General features: G+C 35.2%; 1 protein-coding gene across 2 annotated transcripts in view; it reads left to right on the top strand.

Moving 5' to 3' along the window:
* The window catches only part of ITFG1 (integrin alpha FG-GAP repeat containing 1), a 94,900-nt gene extending 71,004 nt beyond the window's left edge, over positions 1–23,896 (top strand). Inside the window, exons 13-18 of one of the 2 annotated variants that reach the window (XM_052796193.1) lie at positions 371–414; positions 2,319–2,397; positions 16,369–16,493; positions 17,355–17,437; positions 19,103–19,220; positions 22,654–23,896. In XM_052796193.1, coding sequence (XP_052652153.1) covers positions 371–414; positions 2,319–2,397; positions 16,369–16,493; positions 17,355–17,437; positions 19,103–19,220; positions 22,654–22,713 — 509 coding nt within the window. In that variant the 3' untranslated portion in view covers positions 22,714–23,896. The remainder of the gene's footprint in view (positions 1–370; positions 415–2,318; positions 2,398–16,368; positions 16,494–17,354; positions 17,438–19,102; positions 19,221–22,653) is intronic. The other variant, XR_008236542.1, reaches the window with a different exon arrangement.
* Positions 23,897–24,189: the final 293 nt, after the last annotated feature.

The following is a 24,189-nucleotide window of genomic DNA, read 5'->3' as shown; positions in this document are numbered from 1 at the left end:
CAATAAAGCTGAATCTCTGCCAATATTTTTAAATGGTTAGAAATGAAGAACAATGAATAAAATGTACAGTCCACTATTTTTAAAATGTTTTAATTTGGAACTTTTTAACTGGCAAATATCTCCTTTTAAAGCTGGTTAACCAGTGAGGTATGATAAAACAGTGACTAGCTGATTAATTTATGCAAAGAAGTATGCTTCAAGAGATTAGGGATTTTTTTTATACATTAACGTAAGTCATATAGAAGACATATTTTCTTTGTGTTTTAATGGATACATGACGCTATTACTATACTTTAACAGATTTCAGAAGTAGTGCTTGTAAGATGGCTTGTTAACATAAACACCACAAGCTCACTTCTTGTTTTTGCAGTTCTCAGTGGCCTCTGTTCTAATGACTGTCCGCGGAAAATAACAGTAAGTGTAACTATAACTTTGCATTACTATTTAGCTTCAAATAAGGTAAGGTCTAATTATACCAAAACCTCTCCACATATTAAGACAGTTTTTGACTGGAAGAATGCATAATCCAAGTTATGACTGGCCAAGTTCTGCATATTTGAGACCTATACCTTTTGCCAGCTGCCTGCTCAGAGATGAAATCAATTGACTGATTCTGCAGTGAGCTTTGTTACCCAGCATCACAGGGGCTGGGATATACCAGATATAAGAAAAACTTGTGTAATACAGCTGGATGCCCAAACTGTGTAGTGGGCCAAGTCTTGTTCTGGGCAGCCAGAAAGGCCAGGCAAAACTGATTATGGGACAGATACAGCCATATAGCCACTTCTGGACTAAAATACAGTACGTGGGTACAATGAAGGAGAGAAGGGAAGGAAATATACTTCGTTCTCATGATTCTGCAGATAGCTACATATACATGTGCTGATTTATTTCAATTATTTTAATCATCTCCAGAGACCCTGAAACTCACCCACCAAACTTTCAATTAGCAAATTTTTTAGCAATGTTCACATGAAAGTTGGCCTAAAAGAACTTAGAGAAATCAAAGCTAGCATTAGCGCTTTAGCTCTGCAAAAATATGAAATTTAGTTTTGACTTGAAAATATAAAAACTGCTTCAATGGGACCAACTTTTTCTTCAAGCATATTTTAAGACATAGGGTTTAATTTCTGATATAAAATAATAAGGGGAGTTGATAGTATTATTAGCTTAATTACAAAACTAAAGAGAGGGTTTAAAAAGCAAATCTTCCCAACAGATGTTGGTGAACATACCATTATCAAGATCATTGCCTCCACCGCAATAGAAGTTCTCTGTCAGAAAGTAACATAAAGTACATCATGCCAGAATACAGCTACTTAGCACAAAATAAATAAATAAATCAGATTTTCAACTTATTTACTCATCTTCCATAGACCTGCATTAACATCACCTTTGCGATCTCCTTACTCTTCATTCTAATCAATTATTATTTTTCAGGCTTTGATCCCATCTCTCATCAGTTATTCTTATGGTTTAGAACTTAAAATTTTTTGAGGCATGGTGTGAAATTTGTCATCATCTCTTCTTTTAGTGTTCTTTCTGCAACTCATTTGAAAGATCTTTACTGGATTTGGTGCCCTAATATCAGCTTGAATTCAGCACTAAAAAAAAAAAGGAAAATTTTCTTTAAAATCTGTTCTTACAGTTGTCCCCCCTCCTCTCCCTTCCCCACCATAGCGGATAATTGTTCTCCCCCCTTCTTAGGTGCATTTATTACAGTTCATCCTTTGGTAATCCACAAGTCCCTTTGAATTTTTTTTTTTTTTTTAATTTAACTTTTTCCCCCATAACTGTACTTTGATGTTTAAGTACATTTTCTCCCTCAAGAGAATTTGCTTAAAATAGATATTGGTACTCAACAAGTAACTACTCAATCACTTACATGAATTAAATAAAACACCGCTAAATAATGATAACAAAATTTTGAATTTGTGTAGTATTTCTCAGTTCAGAAAGATCATCAAGATAGTGCATTCTCTCAGACAATATCAAATGAGTTCTGCTTTTTCAGAACTTTGAATTTTTGTGTTTTTATTTTGCTTGTAACTTCCAAGGAAACATTAAACCTTTTGCCAGAGGACTGAATAGTATTGTTTTCTTCATGAGAAGCTAAACATCACTTAGGCAACTGATTAGCCTTATTTTGAAAATCAATTTCCACATAATGCTATGACCAAAAAAGTTGCAAGATTTTTAAATTATCCGTACCAAAAGGAAATCATTAATCTAGAAACATTTTTCTTTGGTTTACTGTTTTATTAATATAGCTTTGTCTGTTCCTAAAATTTTGTGTGCTTTTCCCCCGCTTCTTGTAGCCTTTTGGTGTTAATCAGCCTGGTCCTTACATCATGTACACTACTGTAGATGCAAATGGATACCTGAAAAATGGGTCAGGTAAGATAACCCCACAATGAGAATACACATGGCATGGTCTGTCTGTATATACTTCTCAGCAACCTAACAAGTTGGAAAGGAAGTGGGACTGGTTTTGAATAGTGTCTTCAGTTTACAAGGCCAAAACCCCCTACCTTTCTCTTCTTTCTTTACAGATTGCGTATTTATTACAAACATTGTAGCTGCACTCTTTTTTCTTTTCTTCTGTCCCATGCAAATTGTGTTTGAACAGTTGGCTATATCTTGCCCAGTCTGAAAAATCATTGGGTACAATATCATCAGTTTGTGAAACAGCATAAGCTTCTAATGATTTACTTTTTCTACCATTTCCTTAGCAATTATATATTAGGAAACAACAGTGGCTTTGAAATACCTGAATAGAATCTTGTAGCTGCATGAAGAAGGATCAACATAATATTCAGTAAAAACAGGATGTATTTTTCTGGAGTTGTTCACTACATCTGGCAGGCTAACAGGCATCTATAAAATCATGAGAAAGATAGAGAGGGAATGGCAGCATCCTTTCACATAATGCAAGAACTACAAGTTGTCAAAGGATCATTAGGTAACAGGGTCAAAATAAATAGAAAAAAGCAGTGCTTCATGCAACTTGTAGCTTAACTAGAGGTTTAATTGCATGAGATGTTCCAGATGCCACAGTTTACATGAGTCCAAAAACAAAGTAGACAAAAAAAGAAGAATCCATTAGGCCACAGTCCAAGCAGTGCCTCATGTTAGAATATCCTGTACTAGTGGCTCCTACAAGACACAGGTGACTGTACTAAGTGGTCTATTAGTCTAACTTATGACTGTTAATCTTATGACCATAATGGACTCACTTTTTGCTTAGGCAGAAAATCCAAACTCACAAGTCAAAACATGATCAGAGTATGCAAGTCTATAAGTTGAGCCATTCTGACTCCATCCCAATGGTGGCAGTCATCTGCATCTGTCACTCAAGTTTTATTTCAAATTAAACTCAGATTTAAAAAAAAAAAAGTTTCCCATAGTATAACACTAATTTAAAGGGGGAAAAATGCTGACATGTTAAGGTCCTAGATCAGTGATAATGCTCTCACCTTGAATACTGTGCTCAGGACTGTCAATTCCACCCTAAAAAAATAGGGAAAGATGTCCTGAAATATGAGCCAGATAGCTGCAATAAATGTATCCTGGTATTCTGTAGCACTTCTGTATTCGTACATGCTTAGATACGGGTTTGAAAGCTTTGAAAGTATTAGTCTACATTTTAATTAAACTAATAATTAATGCTAACATGAAAATGCAGAGTATTCTTTCTAATTGTTGCACAAACTCATTTTAACAAACTAATCATCCTGTTAGTTGTATACTCAGCTTCATTGCTCTGAAGGTTTTCTTCATAAGCTAAATTTAAAAAGAGCTTACATATTTAGTTAGAAACACTTAAAACCCCATGATGAGTTTAGAGATTTTTAGTTACACTCTGTTAGACTATCCAACCCATGCCCTTAGGCAGCCAGTTCTGGTTGGGTAACAACTGGCAGATCTCATTATTGCCAATTACCAAGATGAAGGCTTGCAAGCTTTGTCAGAGCCAAGTCACAGTACAGCCTATCTTGTTAACCATATCAGAAAATACTGGTAAAGGCCTACACAGGATCTTACTCCTTATCCCTCAAAAGCCTTGGATTACTGTGGATGGGAAACCTACTTCAGTATGCTGTCTTTTTGGTTAGTTGTGGTCCCTAATAACTTTTGAATCCACTAGCTTACTTAAGCCAATTTTAACTGGAGCATACATGCCTCAAATAAAACTCTTACCAGTTCTGTAAAAATCAGTAGTTCAGTAGAAGACAGAATTCCATATGAGGAAAAGACTTTAGTTACAGATCAACAATTATTTGGTCTGGTTTTGTCCTTAGGCTGGCCATATGGTCAGCATGCGTGCAGCTGCAATTAGCCATAGCCTGAAATGTTCTTGCCCAAGCAGTAACGATGAAGCATAGCAGAAAAAAGTTTAGTGTGCTGTGGAGGGTTTATGGGGAAATAGATGAGGCTAAAAGATGTTGCAGGTTCTATGCAGGAAGTAGGGCTTCTTGCAGAGACATGCGGGATTCATATTCATACAAATACAGACGTCCTTAGTTTCACAGCTTCTATCCTGTTTTTGAAGGTATTTTGCCTCAGGACAGATTTCTAGAGATTCCTACTGTGTTACCCATATTTCTTAAATCCACATTGGAGTGCCTTTTCTGTTCTGTTCTTCTTGATGACCAGATATCTTGGGGTTTTGTCCTCTTTTTGCTTCCATGTTGCATATTGGCTTTAGAGTTGAGTTTCTGATAGGATACCACTAAGACATACACTGTTAAAATACAAGCAATTTTGTTGTACCTATTCCTTTTTTTAAAAGACATATGAGTACTTGTTTTTCAAAACAACAGAAGTATAAACAGTTTGGAATGCACTTCCTATCTTAGAAAAGAGTAAAAACTCTTTTACTTTTACAAATTTATGTAATAAAGATTGGAGTTCACTAATCCCTCCCTATGCTGTTAACTAAGCTACTTGCAGTTCATCACTGCCCCTGTGTTCTTTGGGCCTGTCTTCTCGGAATATGGACCTATTGATAAAGCTTCTTCCTGAGAGCTGCTGTCAGAGTTACTGGAAATTACTATAATTTCTATATTACAAAATTTCTTTCCAGCCTGCCACTAAAAGTTAGTTGAGTGCATTCATTGGGTGAACATGCATCTAAATGAAGAAATAGGTGGGTTTAAAGTAGTGTAATGTATTTATTCCTTCAGGCTCACTGGGACTTAATGCAGGCCTGCCTAAATTTGGTGCACCTGTATGAATATTAGCTAACTTAATGAAAACACAGATTCATAGTTCTTTGGCCCTGTGACTTGTGAATAGATACCTACGCACAATCTTCTTATCGGAGAATCAGGAGTACTGATGCATAACTGTTTGCCTAAGTAACAAAAAAGATGGGTTTTGCCTAAGAAAAGAAACACATTAGTAAAACCATGAAACCAACCCTTTTTTCTTCCTTAGGGAAGTGCTATAAAATGGCTATAAATCAAAACAACATAACCTTTGCTTAGATCTACTTATACTCATTTAGATTAATTGTTCATGTAGTCAGGGAAGTCTTTAACTCTTGCAACTTATTTGTAATGAACACAATCTCAGAAATCTGATGTTCTAAGTGAACTCATACAATGCACTTAAAAAATCATGTCTAACAGCTAGCAGAATCTATATTATTAGATTCTTAAAAATATTTTATATTTGGGATGTCATAAATAGTAACTGTAGAGGACTGAAACTTGGCATATCTGATGTATTACATGCTGCTTTTTAAAGTAAATTTTATTTTTATAAATTGACATAATTTTAATCAGAAGATAACAACATAATGGATTTGTGGGATCTTGAGTGCAGAATATCTATTAAAAGGTTAATTCACAGCAGTATAAACTGATTCTAAACCCCACTTTGAGAAAATACAAGTTTAGATGGGGTGGTTTTGTGTATGTTTGACCCTTTGGCATTTACTACTTAAGCAAGCTTATAAAATAACCTAGTGGCAAAATAAAGATGTTCTTCCAACTACAGACTTCTGTGTCATGGAAAAATGCACATAGCTTACAAATTCCTTATATCTGTGGGGAATAAAGCTAAGTCCAAATTTTAAGCTATTTCATGTATCGTTTTCTTAATTTTTTTTTTCTGGTTGTCTCTTCCAAGAACAAAAACAAATACATTTTTCTTAAACATTATCTTTAGGGTTTGGTTGTTTGTGGTTTTGGGTTTTTTTAGGGGGGGGCAGTGCTTTTAGAAATGCAATGTTTTTGCAATTTACTGTAAGAAACAGCTATCAAATATGATTTAATACTGCTATAGTACCATTCATCTTCACTGCTACTGTATTTACAATAATAAAAACCTAACAGAGTCCAATCAGGATGAATTCCTTTTCTGTTTTGGCATTATGAAATAACAGTAATGAATTCCAAGTGCATTATGACCCTAGCAGTATTGCTACATGGAATTTTCTAATACTGTCTTTGATCAGTTTCTCAACTGTAATATGTTAATAGATTTTTTTGAGTCTGTATAATTCCTGCAAGAACCTTTCTAAGTCATGTTTTCTGAAGCTATTATATTAAGTTTGTAGCTAAACTTTCTTCTTTTACAAGTCCTACTGGTAAAATAAGGTAAATGTTCTAACTAGAATTACTGGCCTACAGGTTATTATCTTGAAAAACAGTCTGTTACATCAGAATTGTATTCTATTTGACTGTCAAGAAATACCTCAAGCAACACTTCTATATATGTGTACTGGTGGGCGCTACCAAACCCACATGGCATTTTTGGGCCACATATAAACCTACAAAACATCTTTTTCACATTAAGCTTTTAAAAGTATGGCATCAATATACCATTTTAAAAATAATTTTCATCAACTTATTTGCATGCCTTATATAATATTACGGAACAATCCATATCTGAAGCTTTTAATTATATGAAAGCAATAATGAGATAATCTGATATTTTGTAATCATATTTTTAAAATAATTCATCTCTTTCCCAAGAAGTAACGTGAGTAACAACATAGTTCTTTTTCTAATAAAAACGATGCTCACCATTTCTCCCCCCTGCCCCCCAAGTCAGCTGATGCTATTTGTTGTCTTTACCACTGGTCTTAGCAGGATAATGGTTATTGGCTGGACCACTGAAACCAAACTATCCAGTCACCTGGATATCCTTCCTTAAGTTACCTTAAGTTATCCTTCCAGCCCTGGGCTAAAGCAAATCATATAGTACTCAAAGAAATGTCCACTATTCTGCTTCTGATCTTCCTAATTCTGCAGGTCTTTAGTTCTGAATTATGGTATCTTTCATGTATGCAATATTCATGCAAAGAGTAAAATAAAAAGGCGCATACGGCTGTCCTTATCTAATTCATTTTAAGGTTCTTTGATCTGCCAAGGCTTAACTACAAGAAATTTGCATAATTACAAGGGGGTTTTTTTTAAACATTGTTAGAATTATTCTCTCTCCTATTAACATTCCAGTATGTTGTTAAAAGATAGCAGAATAATAATTAGTGCATATTCTGTGCTTTTACTTTCACATTGCTCAATTCACTTGTAATCTTCCAACAAGAAATACTGCTAAATTAGCTACAAGGAATAGCAATTGCCAAAATGAGCATTAGAGTGGAGAAGTACTGGGTCTTACATCTGCAGTTAATATCTCCACAGACCTTCTGTCTCTGAGAGGAAATTTAATTGCAACAGCTTCTTCAAATATTTAAGGAATTTTATGCTTGAGATCAGATCAGGTCCAGGTGTAAATCTGGGAGAAGTACGCAAACTCAAACTTAAATCATGCTTTCTCATCTGTTCCCTGTGATCTGCCTTTTCCACTCCCCGTTTCTTTTGCATATGTTATTTTTAAGGAGAACCCATAGTTAAGTATGAGTGTCAGCCTGGATTTTCAGCTCTATATCTGCATCTCCAGGCTTTTATTGGCTTCTAAGAAATTTCTGGTATTATTCTGACATGGTGTTTTTCAGTTGCATACTGTAAGCAACAATGCATAGCATAAATTAAGAGTATAATAACTAGGGTATTATATCTAAAGTTCAGCACAGAGTAAATCAAAACTGTTCTTGGGGTGCGGGGAGGATACATGAGGTGAATTAGTAAAGCTAATGAAATGCAAGCTGCTGGGCTTTGTTGGGTTTTTGTTGTTGTTTTTTGTTTAAACTTCAGCATCCTAGAAAAATCATTGTTGATAATGAAATAGTAGCCCTACTAAATCTCTTTGGTTTTGAATAGAATTTTGCTTAGTGACTGGTGCCAGTTAGATTACTGCAGATTACAACTATATGGCTCTATTTAACAGTTCCGACCTTGGCTAAAATGCAGGCATGTCATTTTTGCAAGCTGAAGTAGGTCCCAGTAATGATCCTTTGTGTTTTTGTGAGAAGGCTACCTACTTGATATGTTTGGGTTTGTTTATTACCAATAACACAAACTGATTTTCTTAGAACTAATGTCCTTGTGGACCCAGAACAACATAAATATGATCAGATACTTTAAATTTAATATGGAGCAGCTGTTAATTTACTGAAATGTTGTCAGAAACTGCACAAGGACAGTTTCATATTGTAGCACCAGCACAAGACAGGCATTTTAAATTTGTTATTGCAATGTTGCCTGGTCAAGGGCTGAACAAGTCAAATGACTGTGTAGTCCTGTAGAGACTTCATACTATGAACATCAGGCTGCCTTTAGCCATCAGCATCTTTTTACTCTGTTTTTCCTTCTGATAGCCCTTCCCCTTTCACCTATAACCCAATTTCTCTGTCTTCCTGCTTGCTTTCTCCCTCTTCTGTGTAACATCTGAACCCTCAGATACCTTTTCTTTCTCTCCTTTGTAGGAATTTCTGGCCTTGAAGTCTGCCTGTCTGCAGACAGAAGGATAAGACTGGTAGCTATGCATTGCCATAAATGCAGCAGTACTGGCTGACTCCTTAGTGTGTTGACCAGCCAGACAGCTGAGGCAAAAACACTTGCAGCTCCCTCTTGCCATTTTTGTGATAAGGACACCTATGGGGGAGGGAGGGCTTGTTATTCTGTACAGTGTGTGGCACACCCCAGATTTTTTTTTTATCTTTTTTGATGTACCACGTCTTGTATGTACCAGATGAACCCTTGTGATTGTGCAAGCCAGGCCCAACCTGGCTAGAGCTTCAGGTTGATGTATTGTTTCATGTTTTCACTTCCACTTAAAATGGGAGAATATCTTCCATATTTCAGCCTGTTCTATGGATGCCTTAATTTTCTCTCTTAAAGTAAAAATATGTCAGTAGACTTAGAGTTTGAAACAAATAGGGTCAAAGTTGCAGTTTGTGCCTACCAAAAATACTAATCTTGTGGACCAGGAATAACAGAACAATAAATGTTTAAGGTTTACTCAAAGATCAATATCTATACACAGGCATAATATTATTATATGAGTAGATTCATTGAATTGCTCATATGGATCAAATCATAATTTGTTTAAGCATCTGTGTGACTGAAGCTGTGTGGACTGATAGCCTTTGCAATTCGCATTTCAGAGCTCTTTCATTTTGCTGGTTTTGTTTTGTTTTGTTTTAAACCTTCCATGGCAGAATGACCTTTCACAGGCTGTTAAGTCGTGCCCTTCTGGTTTTCTGAAATCTGCTTACTCTTCCCTGTTGTTGCATTGAGTTCTCATGCTGTTTAACTAAATTGGATTGTGAGGTGAACACAAATGTCTAGCAGCTATTATAGTAATGAATTTAAACATAAACATTGCAATATGTACCAGACAAAAGGAAAATAAGCTTAATGTCAATAGCCATTTGACATTGCAGGATTCATTATGTAGAACTCCACTACGTAGAAAGAAGAGTGTATTCATGGAACAAGCTGGAATAATTTAATAATTGAATAGCTGGATTCTGTTACAAGGGATTTTCTGGTTGCTATATGTGGGAATACCCTGCTAGTATGTTTTTCTATATAACTCTCTTTTTTGTTTAGAAAACTTACTTGAACTTGTAATACTGCATGCAATATTACCAAACTTCACATATTTAGGCATTACAAATTAGACAACTTTCCCTTGTGCAAAGGGTTGGAATATCAGGACTATGATAATTTCATTGGTTGGTTGGGTCTCTTTAAAGAATTTCTAGTTTTACTTCTATAATTTTACGATGTAAAGTTATTCTTAATGAAGACACATATGCTTATATAAATGCGTCAGATTTGGAGTTCAGGCTTTCAGAAGAGGTATCACAAGTGTTAGCAGCACTGCAAGTAATAGGTATCAAAGTTGCAAGTGTGCACTTTCAATCCACTTTCCCCAGTTATTTCTGGAACTCCAGAAAAAGGTATTGCAGAAAAAGTTGAGAGGTGAAGTTGTGTAGTGCATTAATCTAGAGTTTCCTATTGTTTGGACTAATGAAAAGAAGCAAACAGCTAAGTCAGAAAAGGGAGACATCCTGAGCCCTTAGAAAGCTGAAGTTACCATCGCATAATTTTAAGTAGAAAAAGAGCTCTTTCTCCACTGCAATTTTTTTTTTCCAACCAGTGACCTACAACTCCAAAGGCAGCAATAAAGGAACTGAAGTAAAGCTTTCAACTAAAGCCAAGGAAATCAAATTCTCCAACTTTCTAAAAAGCTTTCAGATTTGGAGTTGTTGTTTTTTTTGGTTTTTTTCCGAAAGCTGCTTTGTAAATTCTTATGCATATTACACAGGTATTCCATAACTATCAGTTATTTTTTCTCTTTCTTTTGCAGTGAGTGGTTCTGGCATATTTTCAAATAAAATAAGGAGCTGCCAGCTTCAAAAGATGGGGAAACACTTTGGTGTACAATGTAGCACAATACTGATAATTGCTGTAAAGTAAATATCACTGTAGTGTTTCAACTATGCAGCTTAAGTGACGCACGTTCACTGTGATTTTTACCTAACTCTTGAAGTGGCTTTGTCTTATTCCAGCTGTTGCACACATGTTGTTCACAGCTATGCAGCAATTCATGCAACTTCTGAGTGTAGTTTTTTGGAATAATTTTCAGTTTTTCTAGGATGCGTATGTGTATCTCTTCTATAAAAAAAAGGCAGTCATTCATGTGTTGACCTCAACAGTAAGGTAGATGATGGTACAGAAGAATTTAGATGCAAGTCTGAGACTAGAGGCTAAAACTCATACACTATGTTTTACACAATGAACTGGGTTTTTACCAGAAAAGCTGCCTCCATTGTCAACAGGTACAAAGAATGTATGTCTAAAACAAAGCAACTCCTTGTTATATTTTCTAAATCTAACAGATTGGGGGGGGGGGTTGACAAGTGGATTCATACTTCACAATTATTTTCAGTTACTATTTTGGTGAATATATTAAAGCTTCTGATAAATGCATCATTTTGTAATTTAGAGGAAAATATAGCAACTGGAAGAAATAATGACATAACGTTTTTATTTATGAAAATACATTTAGCTATTCAGTCGTCTAATATATTGAGTTTGGGGAACTTTTGAAAGCCTAAATATTATTACTGTGTTTTGAATTAATCTGAATGGCTTTAATGGACTACTTAATTGCAAATGATATTTTGTCAAGAAAAGCGTAATAAAAATTAAAAGAATGGCGCTTCAGGAGACCACAAGTTTGAAATCGGAGTTTCCATTAGTCTTTCAACTCCTGTGTAGTGATCTTGTGTGTTCTGCTCTATTATTCCACAAAATAAGCTTATTTAAACTGACTGAACAAATTCCTTGTTGTGAATCTATGCAGGTTCAACTAGGCTGTTCATAAATCCAGTATCACACATTATCAGTTCTGTTTAAAGAAACTGCCATGGTTTAACCCCAGAGAGCAACTAGCCACTCCGTCCCTCCCTCCGCTCCCAGGAGGGTGGGGAGGAGAATCGGGGGGGGGGGGGGGCAGGGAGTAAAACTCGTGGGTTGAGATAAGAACGATTTAATAACTAATGTAAAATAAAATGTAATACTAACAAATAATAAAATACTATAATAATAATAGTGATGAAAAGGAATATAATAAAATAAAAATAAAACCCAAGAAAAGACAAGTGATGCACAATGCAGTTGCTCACCACCTGCTGACCGATGCCTGAGCAGTGATCTGCCCCTCCCAGCCACCTCCCCCCAGTTTATATACTGAGCATGACGCCCTATGCTCTGGAATAGCCCTTTGGCTAGTTGGGGTCAACTGTCCTGCCCATGCTCCCTCCCAGCTTCTTGTGCACCTGCTTGCTGGCAGAGCATGGGAAACCAAAAAATCCTTAACTTGGGATAAGCCCTACTTAGCAACAACTAAAACATCAGTGTGTTATCAACATAATTCTCACACTAAATCCAAAACTGTACCAGCTACTGAGAGGAAAATTAACTCTATCCCAGCTGAAACCAGGACAGAAAAAATAGAAAGCATTGCTCCTACACGTAAATGCAGTCATCTTCCCTTCATAAAGTTAAATTGGCTCCATTTAAGCACTTATGCTGCCTGAAATAAGCTGTTGAGGACATTACAATTTAACCCAGGGCAGAGTGGGCTACTCTTAAGCTTTCAGGAAGTTTATATCAGTATAACAGAAACAAGGGAAATGCCTTAATTCAGATATAGAAGAACAAGTACTTTATGTGTCAGACAACACATCATTCTGTTTTTCAGACAAGACTTTCAAAAGGTTAATGATATGTATTGCTTCAAATTTTATATGCCAGACTTCAAAAATAAGGAGATTGATTCAGAGATGTTCAGAATGATTTCTGAATATCAAACTTTGTAAAATTTTCTAAGGTTTGGCTGCCCGACATAATTAGCTATTTCTTAAAAATTTGGTCTCTTGACAGGCTGAAACCACTGAAAACCATGTCTTAAAATGTTGAGGTTTTTTTACTCTGCCCAAGGTTTTTGAAGCAATAAACTTAGTGACTTATGATTTAAAACAAAAGTATAAACACCAACACCTATACCAGTACCATAGCCCATGATATGTGGGTGCTTCCAAATAACTTTTTTGAAAAAAGAAGCATGAGGCAAAAGACATAGTGTTGAATAGTCTTAGAAGTAGTATTAAAAAGTAATAAAGTACAGCATGGACAGAAGAAGTTTTTTTAATTCTTGTTTATAGTAACAGTTCTACTGATGAAGTGAAACAAACTGTGAAGCAACAGCCACTTTTTCCATCTTGCTTGCAGAGACTTCCAAAAGAACAATCTTAGTACAAGAAATAAATCCCATTTTCCTCTTGAAGATGGAATGGTATTTTCAAATCTTTGTGGAACAAGTAGAAAACTGTTCACAATAGTTTTACATCAGGGCAAATAGCTAGAGTTGCTATTTAAATTAAATTTGAAGTATTTTCATAAGTAAATTAATTACCGGTGACTGAGAACTTCAAATATGACAATAAACTGTTGACAGTACTCTCTGTAACTTCTCTTTTTATTTTTAATCTTTGTTCAGGGTTTTTATGTTTCTCAGATAAACACTTGTCATTCTTAATTACTTATTTGCAATTCTAAGTGGAACATTTGAGTAACCATCAAACTCTTATAGAATTTATGATAGATGTAGGGGGAGTAAAGCAAGAAATAGTCTCAAAGATTTCATATTTGTAGCCAGCTTTAAAGTAAACTAGAACCTTCTATATGTTATCATCTTGCTTAGCTAATATCTCCCAATTTTAAAGGCAAATAAAAAAAGGTATATGCACATTTTCTGCCTACTATGTAGAAGAAAACATTCCCTTCTGACCTTTGCAAATGATCTATTTACATCCTGAAGAGTAAGATTTCATTATCCTTATCTTAGTAGGCGTAAGAACCAGTGTTAGTAACCATGAAATTATTCAATGCTTTTTAAGAATTCTAGCTGCAGTATCTGACTCTCTAACCTCTTTAAGGCTGACTGCACACAGTGTATGACATTTTCTTTTATTTCCTTTAATTTAGTTGACATTCATTTTATTTGTATGATGAAAGAAAAAAGGAAGATCTCAGTTGCAGTCTCCTCATAATCCTAAATATTTCACTCAAAAGTCATTCTAACAGCTTTTCAATGTTAAATGTTACAGTAGTACCTTGTTCTTTTGGGAAGAGTCCTTCAGAATTAGTGAAAGAAATTGTTAAAGAAAATTCTTTATTATGTTATAGCATGATCAAGTAATACATACCTTGTTTGTTTTTATAACGAAGTCAAATTTAATAAACCTACCTTTGCTCCTTGCTGCTTTTATATTGGTAAGCAGTGCTTTCAAATATTATGTTCTTACTCTAATTTGAGAATTACTCAATTTTTAGATTTGGAGATTGAGCAATTTAGACAAGATCATGTAAGGGAAGTCAGTGACAAAGCGGGGACAGACTCAAGACTCAAGTCTTACACTGTTATCTCAACTTATTGGAAGAAAAAAACTGTTCTTAAAGAGGAAAGCTGCTCAGCTAATGCTCTCTGCCACAGATTCCATAATCTAGTTGTTCACCTAACAATGTACACAGTACACCTTGCCCTCACAACAGAGGACTGAAAGTACAAATCCTATTTAAATATTTCCATGTCTACTTGCTCATTACATGTTTCTGTATGGGGAAAAAGTAAATCTAAAATACACCTCATCTTTAGGAAGACTGTTCCTGTTTCTTTTTGCTATAATACCATTTTAGCTTAATAAAAAGGTAACTGCATCAAGCTGATTTTTCAGATCTCATCTAAGCGTATTTAGGTGACATTTATCTTGCCTTTTTAAATAAAATTATCCTAGCTCTAAAACTACAATAATACAGAATATTTACCTCATGATTAAACAGGCCTGTTTCAAAACATGCCTGACAGCATATGGCAAGCTTCTTCCTAAAAAAGCTGGTAGAGGGTGGGGAGATTCAGAAAAATAGAACCATGAAGTAATCATTGTATTGAATAGGGGTTCAAAATTATTATCATCCAATATACAAAGTAGTTTGTCCCCCATAAGAGGATACAAAAGCTGAAGAGCTGCTTCTGAAAGTAGGTGTCACATCTTGGTAGTCCCTTGGTGTAAGTGCTGCTGTATAGTGGCAAATGCATGCTTGCACTTAGCGGCTATCTCCAGGAGCCAAAAATGAGAGTTTGTTTCTGGTTTTTCTTGAAAGGATATTTGGCTTTGCCAGAGAACTTGTGGTGGTTGTCGTTTGGGAGTTTTTTTCCTCTGCTCTGTTCTCTGCAACTGTGCAAGATGCAGTGCAACTAGTATGGCCAACAGCCAGCTGTCTGAAGCAAAATACTAACTTTCAGAATGGAGCCTTGGAAGAAAGTGTGGAGAGTTAGAAACGAGTGGCTGTAAATTCATTACAAAATGTGAATTCATGTTCTTTAATTCGCATGCTGTTATGTTTTGTCACTTAACTTACAATTTCCAATTTCAGGCATAATCTGTCAGGTGTCAAAGCAGAGAAAAATCTGACACTTAAAAAATACTGACTACATCATATCTTTGTGAAAAACTGTTTCTATTGATCACATAAACCTACTTGTGGTTGTCAAGTATCCCTTGAACTCATTTCTATCAATCTGGTGAAGGGCTGAATTCACTGGGGTGCTTATGAGGTGCTGATATCATTCCTGCTGTATAACCAGATCACTTACTAAGAGGCTTTCTAGAGAATGAATAAAAAATCTATATAGGAGCTGAATAAGTTTGCCAGAAATTAAAAGATTACAAGATTTTTATTTAAATGGAATAATTGGATACTTTGGAAATGGGATGTTAGTAAAGCTGTTGATAACTGCAACGTTTGTCCATTTTCCTACTGCCTTCTCAGGAAACGATGTTATTTTTCACCTACAGTGTCTCCTTTAATTATTTATAATTACATGCTCTTACTAGGGCCTAACTTGCAACCCCTGTAATCCTGTTTGCATTAAATCAATTTAATATTTGAGAATTTGTTCATGAGAATTTACTTACCTAATTTTGTGACACAAGAAAAACCAGTAGTTACTGATCAACTCTAATAGAATTAAAGTGAACCTTCCCATGTTGAGGCTGAGCTTGTAAATCAATGGGGCAAAAGACTTGGCACTACTCGTATCAAAATAAATGTGGATAGCTGATTTCTTCTTAACTTGTAACAAATAGTAGAGATTCAGTTTAACATAGAAATGGTGCTCAAAAGAATCATCTTACCTAGAAATCTAAAGCATTTAAGATATTCTCTAAGTGAGTGCCCACAAGTAGTTTGGAAATGTGGGATTGAGACTTTAAGAATTAAATAATCATGCAGTTGGTTAAAATTTTTTAAACATTTTTCTTACTGACTCTGAAATGTGTATTTGTGTAGAAAGTTGCCAGTTTGGGGGTTGTTGGTTTTTTGTGGTTTTTTTTCCTCCAAAATACCTACTTGGGCTTCTTTTCTAATTTTATTTCAGCTGGACAGCTTAGCCAGTCAGCACATTTTGCTCTCCAGTTGCCATACAACGTGCTAGGCTTGGGACGTAGTGCTAATTTCCTTGACCATTTGTATGTTGGCATTCCTCGTCCTTTAGGAGAAAAGGTTGGTTGAGATTTAAGATTGTCAAGCTAATATTTATGGTGTTACCTTTTCTAGTAGAGTTTGGATGGAAATACTGCTAGGGACACTCTTCCCCCCCCCCCCGCCCCACCCCAAACTAAGACTGTCAAAGAAGTAAGTTTGTATACAGAAAAGTTTCCCAAGAAGAACCTTGTATGCCTTTTTTGGGGGTGTGTATAAGTTCTGAAATTAACACTAAGATAATGTTAGCACAGGTGTATAGTGCTTGTTTATATGGTAAATGTGTATTAGATCTGAGAGTCCAATTATTATGGTCTCAGCTGTAAGCTTTCCTGGTGTTGGTCTGGCCAGCCTGTAAACTCACATAATCCTTTCTGCCTCAGTGATAAAACCATGATCAGTAAGTATAATGGGAGGTGGAGATTACCGTGATTATGTAATCTTCATATGAAACATAAAAGCAGGATCCTAACCATTTTCAGTCTTTAAAGATCTGATGGTACTACTTTAAAAAGTGAGGTATTCGAATTAGCATACAGGCCAAATTCTGATTTGGATAATTGCTTTGCCTGCCTCCTTTGTAGAATTGGTTCTTTTCTTCTTTCCCTATTATGTCGTTGCTTTGTACTTTTCAAGCAGATGCTGTGTTTCATGTCAGCAATAGTTATTTTGCTTTTTGCTTTTTGGGGGTTTTTTTAAAGCACTTTGGATCTTTCAGAATAAAAGGTTTATACAAACATAAGGCAATAATCACTTATATTTAAAATTTTTAAAAAGCAACTGGTTTTTTGTTTTGCCTTTTTTATGTTTCAGCAGAAAATTTCTTTTCTTTTAAGTATGTTGGTTTGTTAGGAATTGACATAGCCTTTGTTTTTCTTTCAGTCCATAAGAAAACAAGAATGGACAGCTATCATACCAAACTCCCAGCTTATAGTCATCCCCTATCCTCATAATGTTCCTCGAAGGTAACTTCATAATTTTGATTTGCACTTCACAAAATAACATTAATACAGAGTTTAAATTGGGCATTATGTGTAGGTTAAAAAATAGTCACTTGTATAGAAAGTAAATTTAAGAACAATGGCGGGAGTTCAGTTCTATAGATGTAGTTGCTTCTGTAAATAGGCAGAATACTTCTCAAGCATTTACGTGGACTCTTAGATAGTGCCCATAAACAATCAAAATGTATTACCAGCTCATACAAACAATCAAAATGTATTACCAGCTCAACTCCTATAAATAATAACATATTTGCTAGATTTACCAACATTCTTTTTGACAAATTGCAAGCATGGTAATGAATGAAGCAAGCATTTTTGTTTCACCAAACATGCAATTTCTGTCTAGTTGCATATAAAAGCTTTAGTCCAGCCCTTCTGCACACAGTATCTGTTGCTACAGGTATGAATGTTTTTCTTCAAGTAAAGGTGAATGGGTTGGTTACACAAGAGCTTGAACACTGAATTCACTTTGCAATTAAAATATTTATCCCAGAAAGAGAGCATGTTTCTCTCTTTGCTGTTAGAGAAAACATTAGTCACATATTCCAGCTGCTTTTTGCCGCTTGATCTACTAGTGAGGTCAGTTGCATTTATCATGCAGAAATTAATTCTGACATCAGTTTCAGCAGTTAATTTTACTATAGGACAAATAACAGTTGAGAAGTAATGTACCACTTAAGTTGCTAATTAACAACCACAGGAATAACATCTGCCAGATGAAGAAAACTTAGTTATAGTCTTGAGGTATTTAAAGGTATGTGTTATACAAAAACTTTCCTGTCATCTTACCCTTAAACTATTTTTGCTTTCCTATAATGTAAGTTTATGGACACTGTAGAGTAGCAGAGGATAGAATCCCCAGAAGAAATCAGATTTCATAATAAACACTTCTTAAATTTATGATGTTTTTTAACATAGGTGCATTGTTTCCTGAGAGGCCTCAGTGCTGCCTCAACGTAGAGCCTTCTCCTGACAGCTTTCCCATGATAGGAAGCCTGTAGTACAGAAAAGGTGTTAACTGAGCCTCAGGACCCCACAACTTTTGAGGGATGTCTTTCAGAAGCCCTTAAAGTGCTTAATTTTGTTGCTCTCCAGTATTCTCCTGCCATAATCAACTGGTTATGTTGTCTACAACTCCAGTTGTCTCTGGGTAAACTTCAGACTGAGAGATGCCTAACCCACTGGACCCCATGAGCCTGTCCAAGAGGAGCTTCTCATGTGAAGGAAACAATCTATCTTACAGGCTTATTTCACCCTGCTTCTCCATCTCTCCAAGCCCCAGGCAGTTTTGTGGAAGGTTTTCTTACGCATTTTACTTTGTCCTGGGCAGGGGCAGGAGATAAATCTCCTAATGAGAAAAGTCAGTCCCTGAGGATATCCATAGCATTCCTGGAAAGTTAAACAGAAACTGAATTCAGACATGGCATTACCTGAAAATGATTATATTAAGCCATATATTTCCAAGTAAACACCATTAAGCTTCAGTCTCTACGTATAGCCACTAATTTCTGTAGAGCAAGATATTACCTGTCTTACACTAGCAGATTCTTTTCAGCTTTATAAGTTAAATCTGTTTTCTGCTTCCTAATGAAGGGTATTAATGTTTCCTTGGATTTTCACTCTATATAGCTGGAGTGCCAAGCTGTATCTGACCCCAAGTAACATTGTGCTGCTAACAGCTATAGCCTTAATTGGTGTCTGCGTTTTCATCCTGGCAATAATTGGCATATTACACTGGCAAGAAAAGGTAAGCTTAATTAACTAGATTCTTTTCTATATATTCTATACTATTTAACACTTCCTAGTATTTTACAGTCTTGTACATTGGGGGCTTTTTGCGTAGTTTTCTGCAGTATAATTTCTGACATAGACTGCATTAATTCCCAAAAGGTGTTTATTATTAATTCAGTATTTACTGCAAGCTTAAAAATTGGCATTGTTTTTATTTAAGCGCTAAGATACTTAAAAAGGGAAATGAAGAGCAACATGGATAAGCTTTTGCCATTAAGCAGTTATTCCCAACTAAATGAGACAGTTTGGTTTCATAACTAAGCTTTCTATTTTGCAGAGTTTTAAGGAGTACTGTTTTGGAATACAGAACATAAACTCAGTTTACTTATCTTGAGTTCTGCTGGTAATCTAAAAATAAGGAAAACGTCTCTTTTTCTGTATCTATCTTTGCTGATTGCACTGACATTAGCATTCAAGACTGTATAGGGAGTCCATCGTGTGCATATTGGCTGCTTTGCACTGTGTGTCTGAATTATACATGCAGTGTATAGAAATCCATTGATGTGAAGAAGCATTTTGAAAGGGGCCTTTCATGTCACAAAAGAAATGTGTTCCCATTTTTCTTAACTATGCTCAGTTCACAATCATATCCAACTGGCAGGATTGCCAATAAATGCTACTACATACCCAAACCATAATCTTAGCTGTCAAATAAAATTACTGCACATTTTGACATGGTAGAACTGTTTGTTATTTTGTGCTTGTGGAAATAAAATGACCTTGTTAAACATTCAGATAGGCTTTGCACATGCTTCATATTTAAATGTTGTCTGTCAGTCTTCACTCCAAAATGCTAGATACAGTCTCCAAATAATAGTAAGCTGAGAATAAAACACACAAAGGCAAAGAAATACAAAGTTTATGATGACTGTCGTTAGCATGTCATACTGTACCTAGAGAGCATTGCTAACTGCTAGCTAGGATTATGCACTGGCTGGACTGCACTGTGCTCTGTCTCCCACACACCTTAAGCAACAAGAGTAGCAGAAAAAATACTTGGACTTTGAGTTGGGGAAGGATTAACTATGTATAATTCCACCTGGAAAAATAGAGATTTAATGTCAACATTTAAAACAGTTCTTCATATAATAATTCATGTATTGGAATGTAAAGAAGCACTCAGCCCAGAGTGAGTGCTTTCTGAGCCATTTTAAACCCCATTAGGTATGTGTGAATGAAGTGGTGTATTGGCTATATTATAAACTCATTTCCAACCACTGCATCTTGCTCAAAATAGGCACAAATATTTGGATAAGTTGTGTGTATTTTCAGACTACTGTATAAACATTTGTCAATTCCTGTAATTTTCCAATGCCTTCCTATTGATTTTTACCTTCCCAGTTTTTAGAATAAATGCTTGAGGTACAGAATAAGAATCTTGACCAAGGCTGGATTGTGCATCACAGACATGACTGGGAGTTAAACTCCAAAGTTCTTTGTTTCTAAGCTTGTTCTTGGTTTACTGCCTCTTTCAGTAATCCTCTCATAAAAATACTGTTCTGCCTAAATGCTGTTTTCCCTTGCAGACCTCTAGAGTACCTATAGCAAAGAAAGGAAGGGGAAATGTACTGGCAGTTACAATCTCTTCTTTTCCCCCAGAGGATATATCTGTCTGTAAGCTGCAGTGTTTTATTCAGCAGTTAAAATAAACCATGTACTTTGACCCCTGCAGATAAGTAGTAATAGGAGCTCTTTGTCTACAATAGTTCTTATACACTTGTCTGCCAGCCAAGTATTTTATTGTTTAAATAACTGTAGGAATAGTATGTTGCTCTGTCATTCCTTAGAAATTTTGGATCCATTTTTAAAAAAAAAAAAAAAAAAAGCTTTCAAATCTCAGTTACTAGTTTTTAGGTTTGATACATGAAATGAAAGAGAAGTTGAGGAAGAATGTACACCATTATTCATCTTACAACAAGTATAGTCTACTACATTAGCTAAGGACCTCGATATTCCTCTATTCTGATTTTTTATAACTTGCTTTGTGGTCTTGAGGGGGCTAGTCATGTGAACACTACACATTGATACTACTGCTAGAGAAGTTTTGATGGATTCATCAGAGTATCAGTTACTGTCAAATTTGAAGTAGTAATTTTTTCAGGAAGCATACAAGAAATGGAGTGAAAATTGCTTTCTAAGTGAGACTATAAAATTTTGTGGAATGTGACAAGCATTTCAATGTAGGAAAGAGTACGCCACTCCCTTCTTCCCACCCCATTTTTGACATTAAAAATACTACTGACATTGATAAAGTCTCTGTCAGAAAGCCAGACTGATATATCTTAAACTTCACTGACAGCTCTGCTGCTGCCACAAAATGCAGTAAAATCCATAGTTAATCCAATGGAGTTGCTATCATACATAAACATTGTGTGATGAGGAAATCTTTGGCCTTGAGCCAAAGCAGATGACAAACTTTCATGGCAGAGCACATGCACCGATTTCTACCAAAATTGTCATGTATATTTATCAACTGAGATACAAATCTGAATGCCCACACAACAGCATATTCTAAAGGCTTTTCTTCATTTTACTCATTAAAAAAAAAAAAGTTAGGTATAAGAAAGCTAAAAATCATTTAAATCTGTTTTGCTAAATTATCTTATGCTAGGATTTACACATACTGTCTGTCATGACAAAAACACTGTTTTCTAGAAAAGTTCACACTGTGTTCAAAAATCCTTTAATAAGTGCTTTCATGCTCTGTTACTGCTTTAGAACACAAGAGGAGGCTTGTGGGAGACATGTTTTTACACATTACATGGATTATAGGTACAATTTAAATATGCTGCTTTTTTCCAGGCACCATCCAAACTACTCTTTCAGCAGATCAATGTGTGTTCTGCATAAATAAGCAGGGAAATGCATCCTACCTTACTTCTTTGCAATACAAACAAAAACACGGAACATTTTTAGCCTACTTGGTGCTGTTAATTGTTGGTTGAACTACCATCTTTGTCTAAATTTGTGTTTAACAGAGTTTTTTAAAAAGAATCTCATTTTAAGTGTAACATAGATGACATTTACCATTAATCCAGCGTAATTTCATCTCGTATTTATAATGCAGACTAAATAAATGCATACTAGGAAACATTCATTTTTAAATACTCCTTTTTAAAAAAGCATTATTAGAAATAATAGAAAATAATGGATCACAAATACTAAAACAGCTGAGCATTACCAGCAGAAGTCAATTTTTAGTAGATTATTGCTATTTCAAACTGACATCATTTAAAAGCTAATTATTTGGGCTTTTACTAATCTTTTTGCCTTTTGTCAAATGAGTGACTTGGAAAAAAATCAACCATTCTCTGACATTTGACAACTCATTTCTGTAACAGTATTGCTCTAGATCCCACAAAGTGTTTTATTTTATTATTATTTTTCAGAAAGCAGATGACAGAGAGAAGCGACAGGAGGCTCATCGGTTCCATTTTGATGCTATGTGACATGCCTTAATATTTATGAAGGAGCTGCTACTCATTTGCTTAATTGAAATACTAAATTCTGATTTGTAAAATGATTACCGTGAAAATACTGCTGGTGTGCTATTTGTAAATGTTGCATTATTTGGTATTTATTTGGAAAGTATTAAAATTAGACCTGAATGTCTCACAAAGCCTTTCAGTTAACAGACTGTATATAATAGCATTTGGTCTTTATTTAACAGAACTGTAAACTTATTTTTCTTAGTAAAGGGATCAAATTGCATGTACCGTTGTTTACATACCACCAATTCTTTAGTAATATTTCATAGAAAGCTGTGTAAATAAAGTTTAGCATTTCAGTGAGCAGAATACTTTATACCACTTGAATTGGTGTTGTCATTTATACATTCCTGCAAAATAACCTGCGTTTCTGAAAATTAAGCTTAACCAATTTCTCAGATGACTTGATCATTAATTCTTTTTGTTGTACTAAATGGTGCTTAACCAAAAGTACTCTGTATTTTTCTTTGTTTAAACCCATATGTGCAATAGTTAAAGAATTTAGGAATTGGAGAACCAAAAGAAACCTGCAATGTTAATGCTAGTTCAGTAGCTCATCATGGGATAGATGCAGTATTTATGTGTTAGTTCTAGAGAGAAGACAACACATTAAAAAATTAAAATCATAAAAATGTATTAGCATTACATAAAGCGCTTTTATGATGAAACTATCACCATACTTATTTTAGAAAAAGCCTAAAGCCTTTATGAAACTTTTTTTTTTTTATAAGAAAGGTATGGGATTGTTTTGTTTGGTTTTGTTTTTAAAGAAGTTAGAAGAAACATTTTGGACTGGAAGGAGAATGAGGATTGACTCCCTCAGATTTATTGCTAAGGGATGAGATATACAAAGATTAATACAATAGGACACTCAGAATAAGCAATGTACATTATCTTTGTACACTACTATGCCCAAATTTCATAAGGCTGTAATAATTACATAAGATGAGTAGTTCAACTTCATATATTTAAAATGATGATAAAGTTACAATTGCTCAGCGTACTTTGGATCCTGGAAGAGTCTCTGAAAACAATCATGCTTTTATTTAATAGTGATTCCTTGATGATATAAGTTTACATGATTAATTGTGCATTTAAATCTGTCAGTTTGCATTCCTAATAAATGCTGTTTGATAAACTGGAACACACTTTCTCAACAAACCACAAAGTGTTGGTCTTACAGACAATCACCTCTGCAGTAGGTATCTCCTCCGGTCTGGCATTTGTCCTGTAACACTACCTTTGCTTGTCAATACAGGAACAGAAAAGAGAGCGAGCAGGTACAAAGCTGAACTGATTATGTCCACCCTGAATCACAGTCAAACCATTTGTTACCATGGCAGTGCTGAACAGTGACCCATTCATACCGCAGCACCAAGCCAAAAATCAGGAAAGTACTGATAAGCAGTCTACCAAGCCATGAAGTTTTACTAGATA

Source organism: Harpia harpyja, chromosome 9, assembly GCF_026419915.1.
Source record: "Harpia harpyja isolate bHarHar1 chromosome 9, bHarHar1 primary haplotype, whole genome shotgun sequence".
In the NCBI taxonomy this organism is placed as follows: Eukaryota; Metazoa; Chordata; class Aves; order Accipitriformes; family Accipitridae; genus Harpia; species Harpia harpyja.
The sequence above is the reverse complement of the archived record's forward strand: the minus strand, read 5'-3'. Positions and strand labels throughout refer to the sequence as shown.